The sequence below is a fragment of the Porites lutea genome, chromosome 12 (assembly GCF_958299795.1).
Source record: "Porites lutea chromosome 12, jaPorLute2.1, whole genome shotgun sequence".
NCBI lineage: Eukaryota > Metazoa > Cnidaria > Anthozoa > Scleractinia > Poritidae > Porites > Porites lutea.
In genome coordinates, this window is record NC_133212.1 from 7,405,807 (window position 1) to 7,424,004 (window position 18,198).

Here is an 18,198-nt window from a genome sequence, read left to right on the forward strand (position 1 = left end):
AACATTGCTTTCTTCAATTTTGTGTGACTATGTTGGCCCATGACATACTGCGATTCGCGTGAAAGTTCCCGTTGTTGTTGTTATTATTATTATATTTGCCATGCGTATTGTTATTATTATTATTATTATTATTATTATTATTATATGCATTTAAACCATTTCTTTGTTTCTGATTGGCTAACATTACACGCATAATTCATCATAACCAGCGACCGTCGACCAAATTTGGAGCAATTTTGTGATATAAGAAATGATGACGTCAATCGTGCAGCAGCATTGCCTAATTATTGAACAGTTAATTGAGAAGACGTGAAGATGAGGATGAGTTGTTTTGGTAGTGAATACAAAATTGTGGAACATCTCACTCGTTTCACGAGGAAGAAATAGGCGTTCTATTGGCTAAAAGCATAGCAAGAAAAGCAAGAAGACAACTCGACCGACGGTATCTGCTATTTGGAAAAGATTTGCGGAGCTGAACAACCCTTTATTTCCTAAACTTCCCGATAAAGATGCACTATCGATAATATATAGATTTAGCCAGGGCTAATAATACGTGTAAACAAAAAAATTAAATCGTGTAATGCTAAACGGGGACGACAATGAAAATGACTTCAAGACTAATAGATCTAATTAGCAAAAAAACAAATTGTACGTGCAGCACACCTTTTCTTCTAATTAGCAAAAAAAACAGCAGGCTTTTTTGTCTTTCCCTTGCCGTTGTTTTGCACGACAACAACGCTGTTTGTACGACTAAAACGTAAAACCTCTTAGTTACACACTATTTTTATGGAGGAATTGTCGTATGTGCTTACCCAATATTTTGTTTCCTGTGTTCATGTTCGCTTTTATTTTTCACTGCCGCTCATTTTCACCTTGCTGGCCGCTAGCATGTCTCATTTTGTCACCGCCGCTTTGAATTTCCATGTTTTTCTTCCAACGAAATTCGTCTCCTTTGCTTTCAATAACTCGCTCTAGCTCTTTCTCTGTTATCCACGTTAGTGTAAACATGAAAAATAACGCCGAAAAAGACACCACTTTGTTGTTGTTTTTTCTTTCTAAAAGTTCGGGCGGCCTTGTGATTTCCTTCCAAATAAAACCTTGAGTTGCATTTGGGTTCCCATACCTGTTGATTGAGTTATTTTACATTGGTATGCCTGTGGTGCGGACGGACAGTCGCTCGGTGTACGGTCACGTGATTACCAAATTTCTCGGATGGGTAGACTACCACATTTCCTTAGCTGTGGGGCTCCGCGCTTCGCGCGGCGTGTGGAGCTCCGCTATGAACTTAACGTCGACGGAGGTAAGCATGTTTTAGCTTGTTTAAACTTGGATTTATTTTGAATGAATAATATAGAAATTATTGAATTCGGCTTTCGTAGAATATGAAGACTTCTGCGGATCTCGGATGGTGTTACCCACCTCGGCCTTGGTGGATAGTACCCTCCTCGCACTGCAGAATATCCTACTCAGCCTCATCCAATAACTTTTAATTATTTTTTTCCAACCTTGCGAGCGGGCGGAATCCTCCAAATCCTGCAATCTGATTGGTTCCGAGAGCGGGCGGTATTTTATGATCTTGCCCGCTAACCCGGGCGGAATCGTTGGCAGCTTCATTCACAAGTTTGTTTGTTGTTTGTGAATGAGCAGAAACCGTCATTTTCAAACCGTTTTTCTCTTAAAACTTACGCTATTATTAGCATTAGCTAGGGAAAAGTGAATTTTATTATTCAGAGAAAAAATCTGAAGGGAGAATCAAACAAGTCAGCCAGGAAAACCGCTAAAGTAAAGCAAAACAGGTGGCTCGTGTTGTCGCTCCACTAGCTTTATAACCGCGCTATAAGTACTGCAATCTTGCTTTTATGCACCGTTTATTGAACATTTTTGCACTGTTTGTGGTTTTGTTTTCCATTTTTGCTGTATGAATCTAGATTCTGTCGTATTTTATTGAATTTTGCCTCGCTAGTTTTCTACTTATCAGAAAAGGTTGTTGTCAATGATTGCATTTAACTTTCAATCTTGAATAAACATCACTAATCACTTTTCCAGCAGTTGGTTATCGCCATTTTCATTTCTTTGCTTGTAAGTTGTTACTCACATCGCCTTCTTTTATTCGAATTTAATTCAAAACCTTAAAGTTGGTATTTGCAGATAGCTATTTTTACAAAGCGTTTTGCAGTTTTCATCCCACTCGATTGAACTAATCTTAAAGCAATTTTTGAATTATTCAGCCGAAGAAAATCCTTGCTGTTTTTTTTTTCCTGCGGCTTTTAATATCAAGCTCCTCAATTCTTTTATCCCTGTTTGACACTCAGATTATGAATTGTCTAGCAAGACACAAAAACCTTTTTTATTCTAAAAGAGAGCAGTAAGTGCCATAATATAAATTACCGAGCTAAAAATCATGTTGTAATGTTTTGTTTTGGTTTGCAATCGATCGAGCGCTTGATCTTAACTTGTCCTACTTCCCACTTCAACACACATAGGTTGGAGAGTGAAGGAAAATTTTCCTGAAACTTTTAAATCTCAGTTGGAAACAAATGAAAATGTTATTCACCGGCCTAGGTCAATCCGTATTGGAAGAAACCGTGCCCTCGGTCTGAGTACCGCCCTCGGCCGGTACTCAAGACCTCGGACACAGTTTCTCCCAATACGGACCTCCCAGTCGGTGAATAACATATCTTTAATGCTATTATATATCGGCACAACATGTACATGTGCAAAGCATGGCGTATATCAGAAGTATGTTAATAACAAAAAAGGACTTCTTACTGCTTACCTGCAACATCAGCTTAAGTTTAGGTAATTTTCCATTGCGGGAGTGGTGCCCTCTCCTATGGAAGGACATGGTTTTGCTTGGAAAAGGTTCAAAGGAGAGCGTCGAGCTGGCCCTCGGACAAAAGAGGGGCGTAATGCACTACAAGGAGCGGTGTGCCATTTTTAACAGTGCAACAGATGTGTATTTTGTCTAGAAAATCTAGAATTTCAAGACTTCTTCCAGTTTGCCTCAAAAAGAACAAGAAGCAATCATAGTTATTAGTTACCATTTAAAGCATCTAGTTGTAACTGTTACGAATATTCATTTTTTATTAGAATTGTAAAAGAACCAGGAACGGTTTACCTGAGTTGGTTGTCCGGGCGGGAAATTTTGTATGTTTTAAGCGTTCTTTAAAATCATTTTTAGATATCTCGTAGCATTCTCTTTTTATTCTTTATTGGTTATATTTTTATTTACCCTTTGTATGTAAATTTTTAACAGTAGATTTTTAATATTTATTGAATATTATTTTGGACTTTTCTTTTGGGAGTTCTTTACGTAGGCCCAACCTCTTAAACTCCCTTTTTTAAAACATTTTTTGTTAGATATATTCACCTTTGTTTTTAGATGCTTTGAATAAGCGTATGAATGTATATGTATGTATCTCGCTCCCGTCTTTGCCCGTCTAAGGCTATCTTCACACTATACTGAAGGATACCTTTTCTTGTCCCACTTGTGACTATGGATGTTCAGCAGGTCGAAGGACCCTCAACTGGTATACTCGGATGAAAATCTTGTCCCTTTACTTTCCTGAACTGCGAAAAGGGAGCAAAGAATTAAAGCTCCGCTCGCTGCGTCACTTGCTGGCTAGACAGCTTCATGCATGTTTTACCACCAGGAAAAAGATGAATCAGGTTGTTACTTGTTAACAACGTGTTCTATTGTGAAAGACGTTTCGACAACCTGTGCGGTAGTCATCTTTAGAGTCAAAGTGAGTTGTATCACGTCAGTTGATGGTATTATACTCTGGTTGTTGATCTGATTGGTCAATTACGTCGCGATGTTATTGGTCGTCTGTCAGTTAAGCCGTGATGTTATTGGCTATGAAGACTCGTAATCAGTAATTGGTGCGTTTCGATCCGTCTATTGCCACAGTTAAACAGTCGTCTATTGTTAGTCAAATTGTCAGTTCTCCAGTCGTTCTCTCGTAGTTAGTTTTGCTTGATCTCGTCAATAAGTCTCTTCTTCAGGAGCCTGATCTGATCTGATTGGCCGGTTGTTCTTATTTTTGCTAACTTCTTAAAGGAGAGAATAAATACTGGATAGGAAAGGTCGCTGTGGGCACCATAAGGACCGCAGCCAGTTATAGCTGGCCCTAGCGAGACCTTAATCCATCAAAGATATACTTTTCATTACGTCTCTGCTATTTTTACATTTCAGCTCGTCTGCTACCTGGCACTGTTAAAGTTACCGCTTGGACCGATGCAGGCGATTTTCTGGGGGAGACTCATTTTACCTATCATGCTAAAACGCCTCCAAAGGAGGTTAAAGAGCTAGTTGACAACCCGAACCAACTCTACCCATTGTTTAGTTCGTTTTCGGAACAGTTCGGCTTCTCAGTGGAAAATGAGTGTAGTATTGGTGACTCTTACAGTTCAGTTAACTTGCAAGACGCAGGTAAGAAGAAAAATTTCTCTTGGTCCGCAAATCACATATGAGATGATGATCGTTCGATAGTTCCGAATACCCCTACTTCGTTTCTGAAATCAACGAATTGACCAATTCAAGCGTTTAGAATCATACGATTGTGCTGTTCTGTCTGATTAAATGAGTAAGAAATCCAATTTTCAAGCCATAACTTGTCCTTCGTCTTTATGCAATTAAGTTGTTTCATTTACATTACTGTGTAGTTTTTGTTACAAAGGAGGATATCCGTATAAATTTTAACTTGGTCCATACCCTAAGTCCTCTATTACGCACGCGTTACTCAGCATAATTCACTGCTGGACCAAACGCACTGACGGAACTGGCTCCGCTGTCAGAGTTGTTTTGTTCGACTACAAAAGGGCCTTCGACTCTATAGATCACGCAATGTTTTTTTGAAAGATTAATAGGCCTTTTGCATTAGTTGATTATGTATCAGTTAATTCCAGCCGCGCCCAGCCCCCTCCTCCCCCCCCCCCCCCCCCCCTGGCTGACTCCCGGGCAATAGCATTTTTTTTGCCTTCGATGGCAAATTCCCGGGGATGGGGACTCTTGAGCTGTCAAATCCCCCGGGGTGGGAACGAAAAAAGAGGGCAAATGCCCCGTCTTCCGTCAGCACTGCAACATTTTTCATTGATCGCACAGTCGAATAATGCCGTTTTAAGCATTTTAATTTGCGATTTTTTGTTTCAATTAACGTCTTCCTTTGTAATAACGCTAGGATTCTAATTAAGACTTCACGCCTCGACGACATGCACCAGTTTATGGTGTTAGTATTGATATAAAATTATTCACATTAAAATTTATAGAGCGCTGTAAAGTTATATGTTATGAATAGTTATATAAATATGAAAGGATGTTTTTCAAATAATAATTATCAACAGAAATTTGATTCAATGACCATAAAACATTGATTCACATCGATAGCTCCGGATTTCGCTCCGTAATTCTGGCTTGATAAGCAATGAAGAAATGCATGCATAAAATCGAGAGCATACCTTTACAACCCTCTTCAATTTATTCCTGTTCTTGAAAGATGAGCCCATCTGCTTTTTTTTCCTGAAAAACCTTCTGTGTAGTTATATTCTGATAGGAAACCGCGTGTGTGTCAAAAACTCGGGAATTGCCTCGGGGTTGGCAAATGCCCGGCCCCCGGGCAGTGCAAAATTTGCAAATGCCCCACCCTCGGGACTGACAAGGCGGGCAAATGTCCCGCAGTAGCCCAGGGGGAGAAGGGGTTGGGTGCAGCTGGAATTGACTGATGCATTACGTGATCAACTTTCGGTTAACACGAAAACAGTTCGCTTTTGGAAAATTTTGTTAGCACGAGCTGAAAGAGCATATTAAAATTAGGCAACCTGTACAATTTCAGCCCTAAAAAAGTGGCGATTGCAACGGCCGCCGAAAATTAGAAGGATTTGTATGAGAAAAACAACTTTTACCACCCAGTCACGCTTTAATCGTTTTCCATACAAATCCTTGTAAATTTCGAAATCTTTAAACTACCGTGAAATATTTCTTTAAACATTACGGGTCTCAAATCTCCTTTTAATTAATAACAGGCAATTTGAGCCCTTAAGTACGTAAGGGAAAGACTCAACGACAGTTTAAGAATTTCATAATTTACAAGGATTTGTATGGAAAACCACTCAATCGTGACTGGGTGGCAAGATATGTTTTTCTCATACAAATCCTTCTAATTTTCGGCGCCCGTTGCAATTTCTAGTTTTGAGATATATGGCTGAAAATTTACTGGCTACCTAATTTTGATATGCTCTTTCAGCTCTAGCTTGCGAAAACATCCGTTTCTCCTCGCTCTTCGCCGCTGGGGACGTCTCGCGAGGAGGAACGTCTGCGACTTAGCGACAGAAATTCCGTAGTGATGACGTAAAATCTGTCCGGAATCCGGTCAGAAGCGCTGATTGGTCGACCGAGTAGTTACATTGTTTTAGCTATTGATTACGAATGACAGACAAAATACAAAAGGCCACAAAGGTCAATGGTAAAGGCGAAGAATCTCTAACAAAACAGTCAATATTTCTTGAATATAGTCTTCTCTAGAAGAAGCATTTGAGTTTTGCTGGAGCTCGTTGGCAGATGAACACATCACTTGACCAAAATCGACCAGAAGACACGAAAAATAGGACAAATTTATATTTGGAACCCCATTACTACCGGATTCATTATGTAAACATTGATTTGCGTCATCAGTATGGAATCTCTGTCGCTAAGTCGCAGACGTTCCTCCTTGCGAAACGTCCCCAGCGGCGAAGAGCGAGAAGAAACGGATGTTTTCGCAGGCTATTTCAGCTCGTGCTTACGACATTTTTCAAGAGCGAACTTTTTTCGTGTTTACCGAAAGTTGATCACGTGATCAACTAATGCAAAAGGCCTATTGCCTTGGATATCCAAGATGGCTTTTTGTGCTGGATTAACGATTTTCTTAAAGACTGCAAAGAGTCAAGATAGACTTTAAGATTGCAAGTCTGAAACGGAGAGATATCCCGGTTAGGGGTCCCATATTAACACCAGCGTTACTGAAATATGTGTGAAGCTGGCCTTTAAAATAAAATTATTCACGGTATGCTATAATAATGATTTACTACTTTCCTAGGTAGCCGTGTATTTTTTATCTTCTAAGGCTGTATCGTCATGTTTTAGGTTCTTATGTTCAACTAAAAAAACAGCAATCAGTGAAGTTCCTCGAGCTACTGCTATATACAGCAGCTGAAGAAGATGCTCAGCGGTTTGTTGAAATGCTGTTTAGTACTTCAGCTGGACCAATTGTCTTTAACTCTTACAAAAGCAGAAGGCCATTACCTGAAGATGTCGCTCAAGCAAACGGCAATTATGATTTAGCTCAATACTTACGAGATGTGAACACAAGGTAAGTGAAAGCGCGTTCATTATGAAGTTGTGGTCAGTAGTCTTTTTGTTCACCAATGCTATTGATTTGCCCCTTGGCTTTGAAATTTTAAGGCCCAATTACCCCGTCGTTTTTCGTTAGGCAAAATACACACCTTCATCGTCATTCCTTATTAAAACAAGATAAGATATGAAGCTATGGACAGTGTTACACCTAATTGTGATGGCGTTGTCATAAATGAAAAAAAGCTTCAGCGAATCAATTAGGCAGTGTAATCAGGGATCTTGGCTGATGAAAGGATGAATTTTAAAGCGTCCTTAAGGTCGCCAGTTTACCTTTTCTCGACAATTAGCTCAACTGATATCAAATTGAAGCATTACTCCGTACCTCAAAAGTGTTTTCATGATAATCGAAATATTAAAATGTAATTTGCATGGTTAATTAATTTGTATTTGGCTTTTGTTGTTGTTGTTTTCGCTTTTTTGACGGACAACGTTATGGCAATTAGGTGTATATCCTCTGGGAACTTTGTCTAAAGCATCCCCTAGTTTCGTCTGCTTACCTTGAATTCTTTCTTTAGATTATCTGAAGAAAAGTCTGGTGAAACTGAATCCAACGCAATTAACTGGTTAGAGCTTGCGAAAGCGGTGCAGCAAGAAGCTGGTAAGTTTTCCCACAAATGGTACCATTCTTTGTTGGTAGTGTATTAACATTGTTTAATTTCCTCTTCCTTTTTTTTCTCTCATCCGTGTTTTCTTTTTAAGGTTGGTTTTCACTAGCGACTGAGTCGGAATCGTAAGCGGAGTCGCAAGAGCTCTTATGACGTTATGAAAATCAAAAATCAGAGTCGTAAGCAGAGTCACAATCGCGACGGAAGTCTGAAGAATCAGAACGTTTACATTTTCTTCCGACTCCGCTTGTGAGTCCGTCGCCTACGATCTAGTGAAAACCAGATTATCGGAGTCGATAGCAGAAGCGGAAGGACTAATCACAATGCGCGTTCCTACGCTTTGTGATTGGTTTAGGTCCATGGATTCTGCTTGCGACTCTGACGACCTAGTTTTCACTAGATCGTAAGCGCCGGAGTCGTAAGCGGAATCAGAATGCTGTTTTCACTAGATTGTAAAGATCTGCGCTTCTGATTACGACTCCGACTCCGACGCTAGTGAAAACGAGCCTTTTTCCCTTTAAAAATACTGTGGTTTTTCTTTGTGGGTTTCCGACTAATTACTTGATACCTAATACTATTCCTTCAGATCTTCCTCAAGATCAATCAAGAGGACTATTAAGGAACCGTACTGATAATGACAGCGAGGACAACTCAAGTAATAATTTTGCTGATTCGTCCTCAAGCGCATCTTCTGATTCAGACGACAAAGGTCTGTTTGTTTTTTCTTTGGTTCGTTTAGTTATTTGTTTAGTTATGCCAAGCCAAATGTAGCAATATTCAATATTTATAAATGCATTCAATTTAATACCTTTTTTTGCTATTTGCTTACTTCTATTTAATTTAATCCTCAATTTTCATTCAATTCAATCCCCAATCATTCAATTTAATAACTGTTCAATTTAATCTACTAAAAGTCATTCAATCTGAACACTGATACTTATTCAATCCAATCCTTCCGTATTCGTTCAATTTAAAATATACATATATTTTTAATTTGACCACTTATGTCTATTCAATTTATTCAACCGCATTTTATTCAGTTCGAACGATATACATTCATTCAATTCAATCAGCCCATATTCGTTCAATGTTCGCACTCATTCATTTAATCTCGGGGACTGGGACGAGTGAAAACAAACGCGCGGTACTGGGTAATTCTTCCCGCTCTTTGAAGTCGACCATCTTGGTTACACTATGGATGAAGAGAAATTAAAGAAGGCGGCTGGCCTTCTTAAAGAGGCATCTGATATGTTGCTGACTGTGGAAACATCAACATCTACTAATTCTGGAACGGATTCAAGTGATTCGAGTACAATGAGACCGGCAATAACAACGCCGATCGCCGAAACCCTTGCAAGGGCAAGATCAATGATGAACACAAGCTCCAGTCGCGGTCTGTACAGAAGACTCAACAGAAATGAGAGGCTGAGAGCGACAGCAGAGTCAGCGACGAAAAACAAGACGGCGAAAAAGACCAAGAACATCGAGAAAAGGCCATTTGAATTTGCCTTTCTAAGGGCAATTTCCGAAGAAAGCGATGAAGAGGATGAAGTTGAAACATTGAAAAAAGAGAAGATTGTGGAAAGAGGTATGGTGGTACTTAATGAGGATGATAGCGAATTGTGTGTGCGTGGAAAAATAGTTTCATCCCTCAAATCGGAATACGGTTTACTAAGACCAAATGACTTCGACTTTGTTAAAGTAACCCAGAAGAAAATATCAGTGTTAAGACTAGCTGAGGGAACTGAGTACAATTACAGTGTCGTAAAGAAACTAGCCGGACAAGGGCTTCTCTACATTCGCATGAAGAAAGCATACAACTTTGTTTTAAACGAATCAGACTCAGGGCAAGATCAGTCTGATTGGCTTGATGAAGATTTACTTGAGTCTCACAGGCCAGCTCAAAGACCCACCAGTACCACTACATGTCATGATAAGACAGGGGAGTTCACTGGTACAAGTATAAGTACAAATACCAGTACCCAACACACGCAAGAGTCGACAATTACCACTGATCCTGAAAGAGATAAGTCCCTGACATGCCAAATAGAGAAGAAGAACAGTGAGTTCTTTTACAAGATTATCAGTGAATTTCCATCAGCAAGCATAACAGAGCCAACAGAAATGTTAAGATACTTGCAGAGCAAAATTGTACAAGGCCGACCCTTGGATGTTATAGATGATGCCACAGAGCACGTAGGAGACACTAACTTTATGGCAGTTGACCGTGACAATGTCTTGGAAACAACCTTTGATGAACTACGATCAGTGGAAGATCCAAGAATTACCTTCCAAGTAGAGTTTTATGGTGAGCAGGCTGAAGATATTGGAGGTCCAAGAAAAGAGTGGATCAGGCTTTTCAACCAACAGATCAAGGCAAAATATTTTGACCATGGACTTAAGGAACACTTAGCAGAGGATTACTATTTTGTAGGGCAGATGGCTGCAATTGCCCTTTTACAGAATGGGCAGGCACCAAGGTATTTTTCTGAAGAACTGTTGAATGACATTTTTGTTAGTGATGAATTAGCAAGTTCAAAGTGTGTTTTGAAGCTTCGGCAAGGACTAGATACTCTTGGAATTCACATGTTTGCCCGAAAGTTCCCAATGTTCCTTTACCTGCTTAGACCACCCCAAAACAATGCCAAATTGACAGTTCCACTTATCCTTCATCTCCTTAAACCCACGTTCTCTGAGGAAGGCTCTAACAGTCTAAAGTATGAGAAAGCTGTTTATAGTAAGTTTGTCAAGTACCTGCGAGATGTGGCAAGTGGGCGTAGAGTGACCACATTGGAAAACATCTTGGAATTTGTCACAGGAGCAAGTGAAGAGCCACTGTTGGGGTTTACCCAACAACCAAGCATTCATTTTATGGTTCCCTATGTGCCCGCAAAAGAGACCACAGAAGACAACATCAGTGAAGAACAGGTAAACAATAGTATGTAAGTGATGACTATTGTGTTAGCCACTCCAAGCTTATGGGTGGTGTCACCAGACCTGCAAATGTCATCACCAAGCCTTTTTTTGAATTGTAAATTATAGTTATGAAGTTTCAAAGCAGATTAGCAGTAAAAGTATTTTGAAAAATTAGTGCAACAAATTTTGAGCACAAAGGAGTCTTATTTTCCATGGTCTGTGCTCGTATCAACCACAGAAATGACATTGAAACGTTCAAAACTTTGTGGAATCCTATGGTGTGATTATACTGTAGCCAGTATAGAGGCAGCCTAAAAATGGCTACAATGGCTTCACGTTAAAAAAACACTTTCTCTGGTACAAAATTAATATTTATCTGCCACACCCCTGGTTATGGCTCAAAAAGGTCCTTTTTAGTAGTCCGGGACAACTAGATTTTCGTACTGGCCCTATTGGCAAGGGACTGGCAAGTCACCTTCTAACTAAATCGTAACCTCAAGCACTCATTCACTGACCTCAAGCTAGCAAAATGTGAGAACGGCTTCTTCAAACAACAAGCTGGAATTCAAGTTTTTTGAAGTGCTGCTACATGTATTACTGTTTGTTTTCCAGTACATGTATATGAGATTTTTGATTGCTCAACAGTCATTTTCACTCTGTTATTTTTTCCAGGGTACACAAAAGAAAAGGATCACTACGGATTTCTTGCCTAAGGCCCATACTTGTTCTAATACTTTACATTTACCAAGAGGAACCCCAAACCTCCCTCTGCCAGCAGATGGAGAATTGTTCAAACTTTATGACTATGCTTTCAAGAATGCATATTTTGGGGTTGTCTAACAAGGTCCCTGACAATAAGTTTTTTTGATAGTATTCCTGTTCAGGCAGGATTACACTTCAATATGTTAAACCCAAGCAGCTCACAAATTTGCTTATTATTATTGAACAATTAGATGCACCTAAAGTACATCGGTTTATTAGTTTTTGCAAATTTAAAGTGACTAGCATCAAAACTCAACTCTGTCGTTTTTGAACTTCCCTACTTTTCCCCACTGGTTTTTTATTCAACGTTTCCAAGTTCTCTTCAAGGTTATGAAGAACATGCTTAAAAAGGGATCTCGTTGATCTTAGAATTAATTATAATGAATAAAACTTCTTTAAGAGAAGTAGATATTATTGTGATTTGAAAAACCTTACTGGAAATAGTTTTACTTCCAATTAAGCAAGGTTACTTTTAATTGGCAGCAAGTGATTGGAAAATATGTATTCAAACATTTTAAGCTTACATGTATTAACAGTTGGTACCATCATTTCACATTTAAAGTTATTCATGAAAATTGATGGAAATATGAAATAAGAGAAGAAACCACTGAAAAGTTGATATTTTAATGATGAACCATTTCACCCCCAGAGTGAATGATGGAGTCTTTTGATGTGGCTCTACCTTTTGAGCCTGTGTACAAAATCCTGACCATTCAAATGAAACCTCTTTTGCAGTACTTTCACAAAGTACAGTTTGTTTTCAGATTTTTACAAAATATATTGTAGAATTTTGTGCAATTTGGATCTAGTTGGCCACTTCTGGGAGTGAAAGGGTTGAATTTAATATTAATGTTAATGTTACTGTTGTCGCAAAACTTTGAACATGCACTAGTAATATGATACTGTTATGAACTTAAGGAGCCAAATATTAAATAAGCTGGCTGACTGTTAATTTCTGACCTTGAAAATATTGATCAACGTTGGACTGAGGATCACTTTCTTCAATAAAAAGTGTTGAATAATTTAAATACCAGAGTTTTTTTGTGTACATACATTCACTGTTTACAGGAAGTCATTACGACTCCTGAAGGAGGATCATGAGTTGTACACTGATATTTAGAAATTTCCATAATCCAATTCGTGCCCCTCCCTGCTTCCCAGGTTAACATTTGGGCATTGGCATTTTGTACATCACTCATGATGACAGTGAGAACAAGTCAATAACATTGTTCAGTGGAAATACTGTCTTCTTCAGTGTTCTTGCTCTAACTTATGAACTATAATTTCAAGAGCTTTAGCATAAATGTCCACACCAAAACTAGAAGACTCCTGTAAAGGATCAACAGCAGTAGTTAAATAGGCCACCAGTTCATCAGTGTTGTTGCTTGGTAGCTGGGCAGGAAACACTTCAACATTGTTGTTGGATTCTTCAGTTGGTATCGGTGCTTCAGGATCTTCTCCATAAAATGTCATATCTTCAGGCTCAACGTCATTACTGCCATTAGCAAGAGGATTGCATGGATGCATCATCCCATTCAACCACATTTGATTTGGTGACCAACTGTGCTCTGTTTGGACAGGATGGTCATTGAAAGAGACCATCCATTCAGATAAAGCATTGTTTATTCTTGCCAAATAGACATACTGTAAAGTAAACATGTGAATAGGGTTTTCAACATCCAAAACTCCAGTTTGCTCCATTGCATAGAATATGTAGTAAAATACATGGCAAATACATCTGAAAACATCTCTCCATAATCTCTCAATTCTCTGATTTCTTGTGGATGAACCAGCAATGAAACTACCCCGACCTTCTCCCCGGACAGCTACCATTGCATCACATACAGCAGTGTTCTCCACACCATAATCTACCCTGATGCGAGAGGGCCATAACCCACCATCTCGTTCCACAGCACTTTCAAAGAGACCAAGAACTGTTGAAGCAAGATTATTTGTGCTGCAATGAAGGAAAATAATTCTTCTTGAATAACCATCGATGCATCCGTGTATTATAAAGCCCCAGCGAATCAAAGAGTGATGACCATCTAAATGCCATAACGAGTTTGGCCACGGGACAAAATACACTCTCCTTGACACTAATGCACCCCACCTCAATGCGGTGTTCCTTGGATCTACCCTGTTTAAACTCTCTCTGATCCTCCTTCTCTGTATGGTATATCCCAATGCTCTAAAGTATCCACGGAGGTAGGATTCTCCTGTGGTTGACCCATGGCGTGCAATGTAGTCACGAATGATATCGTCGATTTCTTCATCAGTGATGCTACTGAAGAGAGAGAGATTTTCAAGTTCAAATAAACGAACTCGACGCATAATTGTCCAGCGTGACACTTTAAATATACTAGCAATTTTTTGCCATGTAAATCCCAGCCCTCTCAACTCTTCGAGTACCTCAGGCGGAATGTGAACCCGTGGTCTACCTGGGCCTTCAGTCTTGACCAATACACTAGGGAATGTTATTACTTGCGATGTATAAGATGCCGTGCTTCCAAAATGATGAAGGAACTTTTCAAGTAGTTCAGAAAACACCACTCTTAAATCGCCTAACAGTTTCAGATCAGTTTCGTCTGTGACTATCCTCGCCAATTGAGCTAGTAATCTTACCGTTCTCTCTAGGAGATCGAAATGGGTTGAAATACGATGTTCACCGCTTACATTTGAGTTCTCATCAAGAAGTTCCTCCGTCCTGTTTAAGACATGCTCAAAGAAACTCTCGATTGCTAAATCATCACAAACATCGATCATGTCTTCCGATTCCGCCATCTTTTTTGCGGGAAGAGTGTTACCCAGTACCACGCGTTTATTTTTACTTGTCCCAGTCCCCGAGATTAAATGAATGAGTGCGAACATTGAACGAATATGGGCTGATTGAATTGAATGAATGTATATCGTTCGAACTGAATAAAATGCGGTGGAATAAATTGAATAGACATCAGTGATCAAATTAAAAATATATGTATATTTTAAATTGAACGAATACGGAAGGATTGGATTGAATAAGTATCAGTGTTCAGATTGAATGACTTTTAGTAGATTAAATTGAATAAATATCAGTTATTAAATTGAATGATTGGGGATTGAATTGAATGAAAATTGAGGATTAAATTGAATAGAAGTAAGCAAATAGCAAAAAAAAGGTATTAAATTGAATGCATTTATAAATATTGAATATTGCTACATTTGGCTTGGCATATTTAGTCTATAAATGGTCTTATTTCAAATAAGGCACATGCAGTAGAACCTCATTAACTCGAACTTAGTTGTCTTGTACTCCCCACTAACTCCAACCCATAGCTCGATTTCCCGCTGTGTGTGTTTAGGGTAGGGGAAGGAGGAGGTGGGACTGGGTTGGGGTGGGTGCCAATGCGGTTCCTCAGCGAAAATATTTCCCAAGTCCATTTTCCCAGTATGTAAATCCCATTTTCATCTACATAATTAAAAATTCCCAGTGTTAAACATTTTAGCTCTTTTCTGGGGGAAGGCTCACAACTATCAGCCGTTTTCTGCATTATTTAGTCATTTTACTTCGATCTTGTCGTTTATCATTTGATGTAAACGTCCAGGGAATAAGTGAAGGCTTAAGTGGACATGCTTACTATAAATGCAGTATTCTCCCATCCCCATTTCGGCCCTTTTCAAATCCCAGCCCCGGTGGCCCAAGTCCATCCTTTCATTTCATGTCCCATTCTTTTCGTAGGACTTTAAGGTCATCATCATGAGGATATATTTAGAACTTGGCCTTTCACGGCCATACACATTATACACCGATCCAAAGAATTAATTCTCCTTTTGGGTTATGGTCTTGTCACAGTGTTCCTTGTTAGTTAAAAAATGGTTGCATATTTCATTTCTCAACTGCAAGAGTTGCATCAGTCTATAACTGCGATGATGACCTTTACATTCATTTCTTCGCGCAATTCTAATATGTGGTATTCAAATATTCATATTTCAATATATAGAAATCTGACTGAATTTGCCAGAACGTGGCTAACGAAATTTCAAGTGCATTTTAACAATTTGACATCTAAGTCGAATGGAAAACAGTGAAAAGTCACTAGCTAAGGCTCAACAATCAGAACTCTGTTGCTAGCAACTCTGTTGCGAGGAGGTAAACAACACTGGAAACGTTGGGAATGTATAACTTTTTAGTCAGTCAAACCATGAGGCCCATGGCTAAGTCTCTGCCGAAAATCCACAATCTTTGAGTACAGAATAGGCTTTCTAAGACAAAATCGCCTACACTAAACACTCACGAAGCTTTTTTATACTTGGCACAAAGGTTCCTGGTAACACGAGCTCAACTACAAACCTACAAAGTTTTGTCTGTTAACACCTTCGGTAAATCACACAACAAACCACTTTCGCGGCAATCACAACACTTCCGAAAACCACTCATGATATTTCCACACTCAACACAGGAAAGACATCGTCAAATTACTCCCTAAAACTCTCGCTTTCTCCACATAAATCTTCACATGGAAACTTTTCTCGACTCACACAGTCGATATATTCAAGATCCCGGATGTAAACCAGCGGTTGAAAAGGAGACATGGGACCCCCGCCTTCAAAACAAGTCCTTGGTCTGGTCAGAAATCAGCATCAATTTCCATCTCGCCGAATAGATCTCACCCCTAGAACCTACTTTGTGAAGCCAAAGACTTGTTACTGCCAACAACAATCCTCGCAATATCCAATCTTTCCGTCTCAATCCTGGGGTCAGTCTTTCACCCGTGTAGCCCGAAATGAGACGAAATACGAGATGATATTGGACGCAGCAGACTTTGCCAGTCGTGAGAATTGTTCCTTCATAAGGCTTAATGATGCCTTCCGGAAATCTTTGCTCAAGGCAGCCAAAAAAACTCTAAGACAACCCACTATGAGAACCAAGGTTCAGTGTCCTCAAGATAGCACGTGGAGTGTCATGACGGATGGCGGCATGAAGTAGGTTCTGTAATGTCGATGTTATGGGTGAAGTCAAGAGGTTTAGACAAGAAAATCTAAGGTTGAAGGATCAAATCCAAGCTTTATCCAAAGAGGTTGATAAAACTTTTGCTTCAACAGAGTTCCATACAATTAGCGGGTGAATCACCATAACTAACGCGAACGCTACTCCGAGTCGTGAAGATGAGAAGAGCTTAAGCTTCCTTAGCGATAAGCACGATGAATTAATTTTTTTAAAGACAAATGCAATGGCCGAAGTAGAGCGACTCGGTAAGAAGATTGAAGCTGTTAATGAAAAAGTCAAAAACATCAGTGAAGCAATAGAAAGCATGGAAAATTACAGCTACCAATATAATATAAAACTTGTTGGATTCCCCGAACTCTACGAACATAAATCGGCGAATGACACTGCGAAACTATGCCTCGAAATCTTTAAAGCCATCGGTGCAAGTGAATTAACTGGTCAAGATATTGATATCGCTCACCGTGTGCAATCAAGAAGTGACATTGGACCCAAACCAATTATCTGTAAATTCGTTCGAAGATTGGCGAAGGAAAATGTTATGAACCACCGACGAGAAGTGGAAAGTATTTCTCCCTCTACTCCGGCTTGCAGTGCGGAAACTTCTTTGCAGCAAGCCAAGATTTATGATCACTTAACACCAAGATTACAGCACCTCTTATCAGAAGCAAATAAATTCAAGACAGCGCATCAGTTTCAGTATTGTTGGGCGAAATATGGCCAGATTCTTTTTCGCAAGACGCAGGAATCTGGAGTGATCAAGCTGAAGTCAATTGAAGACTTGAGCAGGCTAACAAATAGTCTGGAACTTGAGTGAGATTATCTTGCCGAGCTAAGTACCTGATATTATTTTTTATTCTGATAAATCTAGTTAAATCTAGAAAAGACGGCTTCCTGTAAAAAAATCAATTTGAAGGAAAGCTTAACACATTTGCCTTATTATGACTGCAAATACATTCCCTCTGTTCATCGCAGATTTAACAACCTTTTAGGTGACAATTTACCTTCAAAGAAAATCCTGCGGACGCTGCATAGTCTTTATGATTTCGATATCGTTAACATGAATTCATTTAATGCAAACATTGACCGGGCTAGTTGTCAATAAATTAACCTTGAATATCGAAAAAACTAACTATATCCATTCGTCCACGCCAAAAGGCTATTCCTTTTCATCCTAATATCATCCTAAGTATCTTTGTGGCTTTGTATGTTCGGATGTTTGTTGCAGGGGCCAATAAGGTTGAAGCTACTATGAGTTGATACGTAGAAGCCAATGAGATTTTGGTATCTTACCGTTAATGGCATTGGTTAAGGTCAAGCAAGGGCACTTAGAGACCGCCATCTTGATTCTTCCCAATTTTTACGTCTTTTATTATCGCTAAAGGTGTTTAGAAACATAACATTGAAATATCAAACGCTGAGTACAATGATGTGGCTGTTGACGGGTCCATATTTAGTGTGGGTGCTGCTTCAAGACATTTGACCTAATTCGGCTATCGCGAACGGTACAACGCACGTATTTCATAATTTATGAGTTCTGTTTC

The 18,198-nt window shown here is 39.3% G+C and overlaps 3 protein-coding genes across 3 annotated transcripts; 2 read left to right on the forward strand and 1 right to left on the reverse strand.

The window, feature by feature from the left end:
* Positions 1-3,496: 3,496 nt before the first annotated feature.
* Positions 3,497-11,981, forward strand: LOC140953646 (uncharacterized). Its single transcript, XM_073403063.1, has 7 exons — positions 3,497-3,530; positions 4,196-4,432; positions 7,121-7,346; positions 7,906-7,988; positions 8,582-8,704; positions 9,170-10,923; positions 11,584-11,981. Exons 1-7 carry the CDS (start codon positions 3,497-3,499, stop codon positions 11,749-11,751), a joined length of 2,625 nt encoding a protein of 874 aa, XP_073259164.1. The 3' UTR covers positions 11,752-11,981.
* Positions 11,982-12,924: 943 nt separating this feature from the next.
* LOC140953647 (uncharacterized) lies at positions 12,925-14,540 on the reverse strand. The gene is made up of 2 exons (XM_073403064.1): positions 14,347-14,540; positions 12,925-13,957 (listed from the first exon to the last, which is right to left on the reverse strand). Exons 1-2 carry the CDS (start codon positions 14,358-14,360, stop codon positions 12,925-12,927), a joined length of 1,047 nt encoding a protein of 348 aa, XP_073259165.1. The 5' UTR covers positions 14,361-14,540.
* A 2,340-nt stretch (positions 14,541-16,880) lies between these two features.
* Positions 16,881-17,471, forward strand: LOC140953648 (uncharacterized). Its single transcript, XM_073403065.1, has one exon. The coding sequence runs from the start codon at positions 16,881-16,883 to the stop codon at positions 17,469-17,471; it is 591 nt and encodes a 196-aa protein (XP_073259166.1).
* The last annotated feature ends 727 nt before the right edge of the window (positions 17,472-18,198 follow it).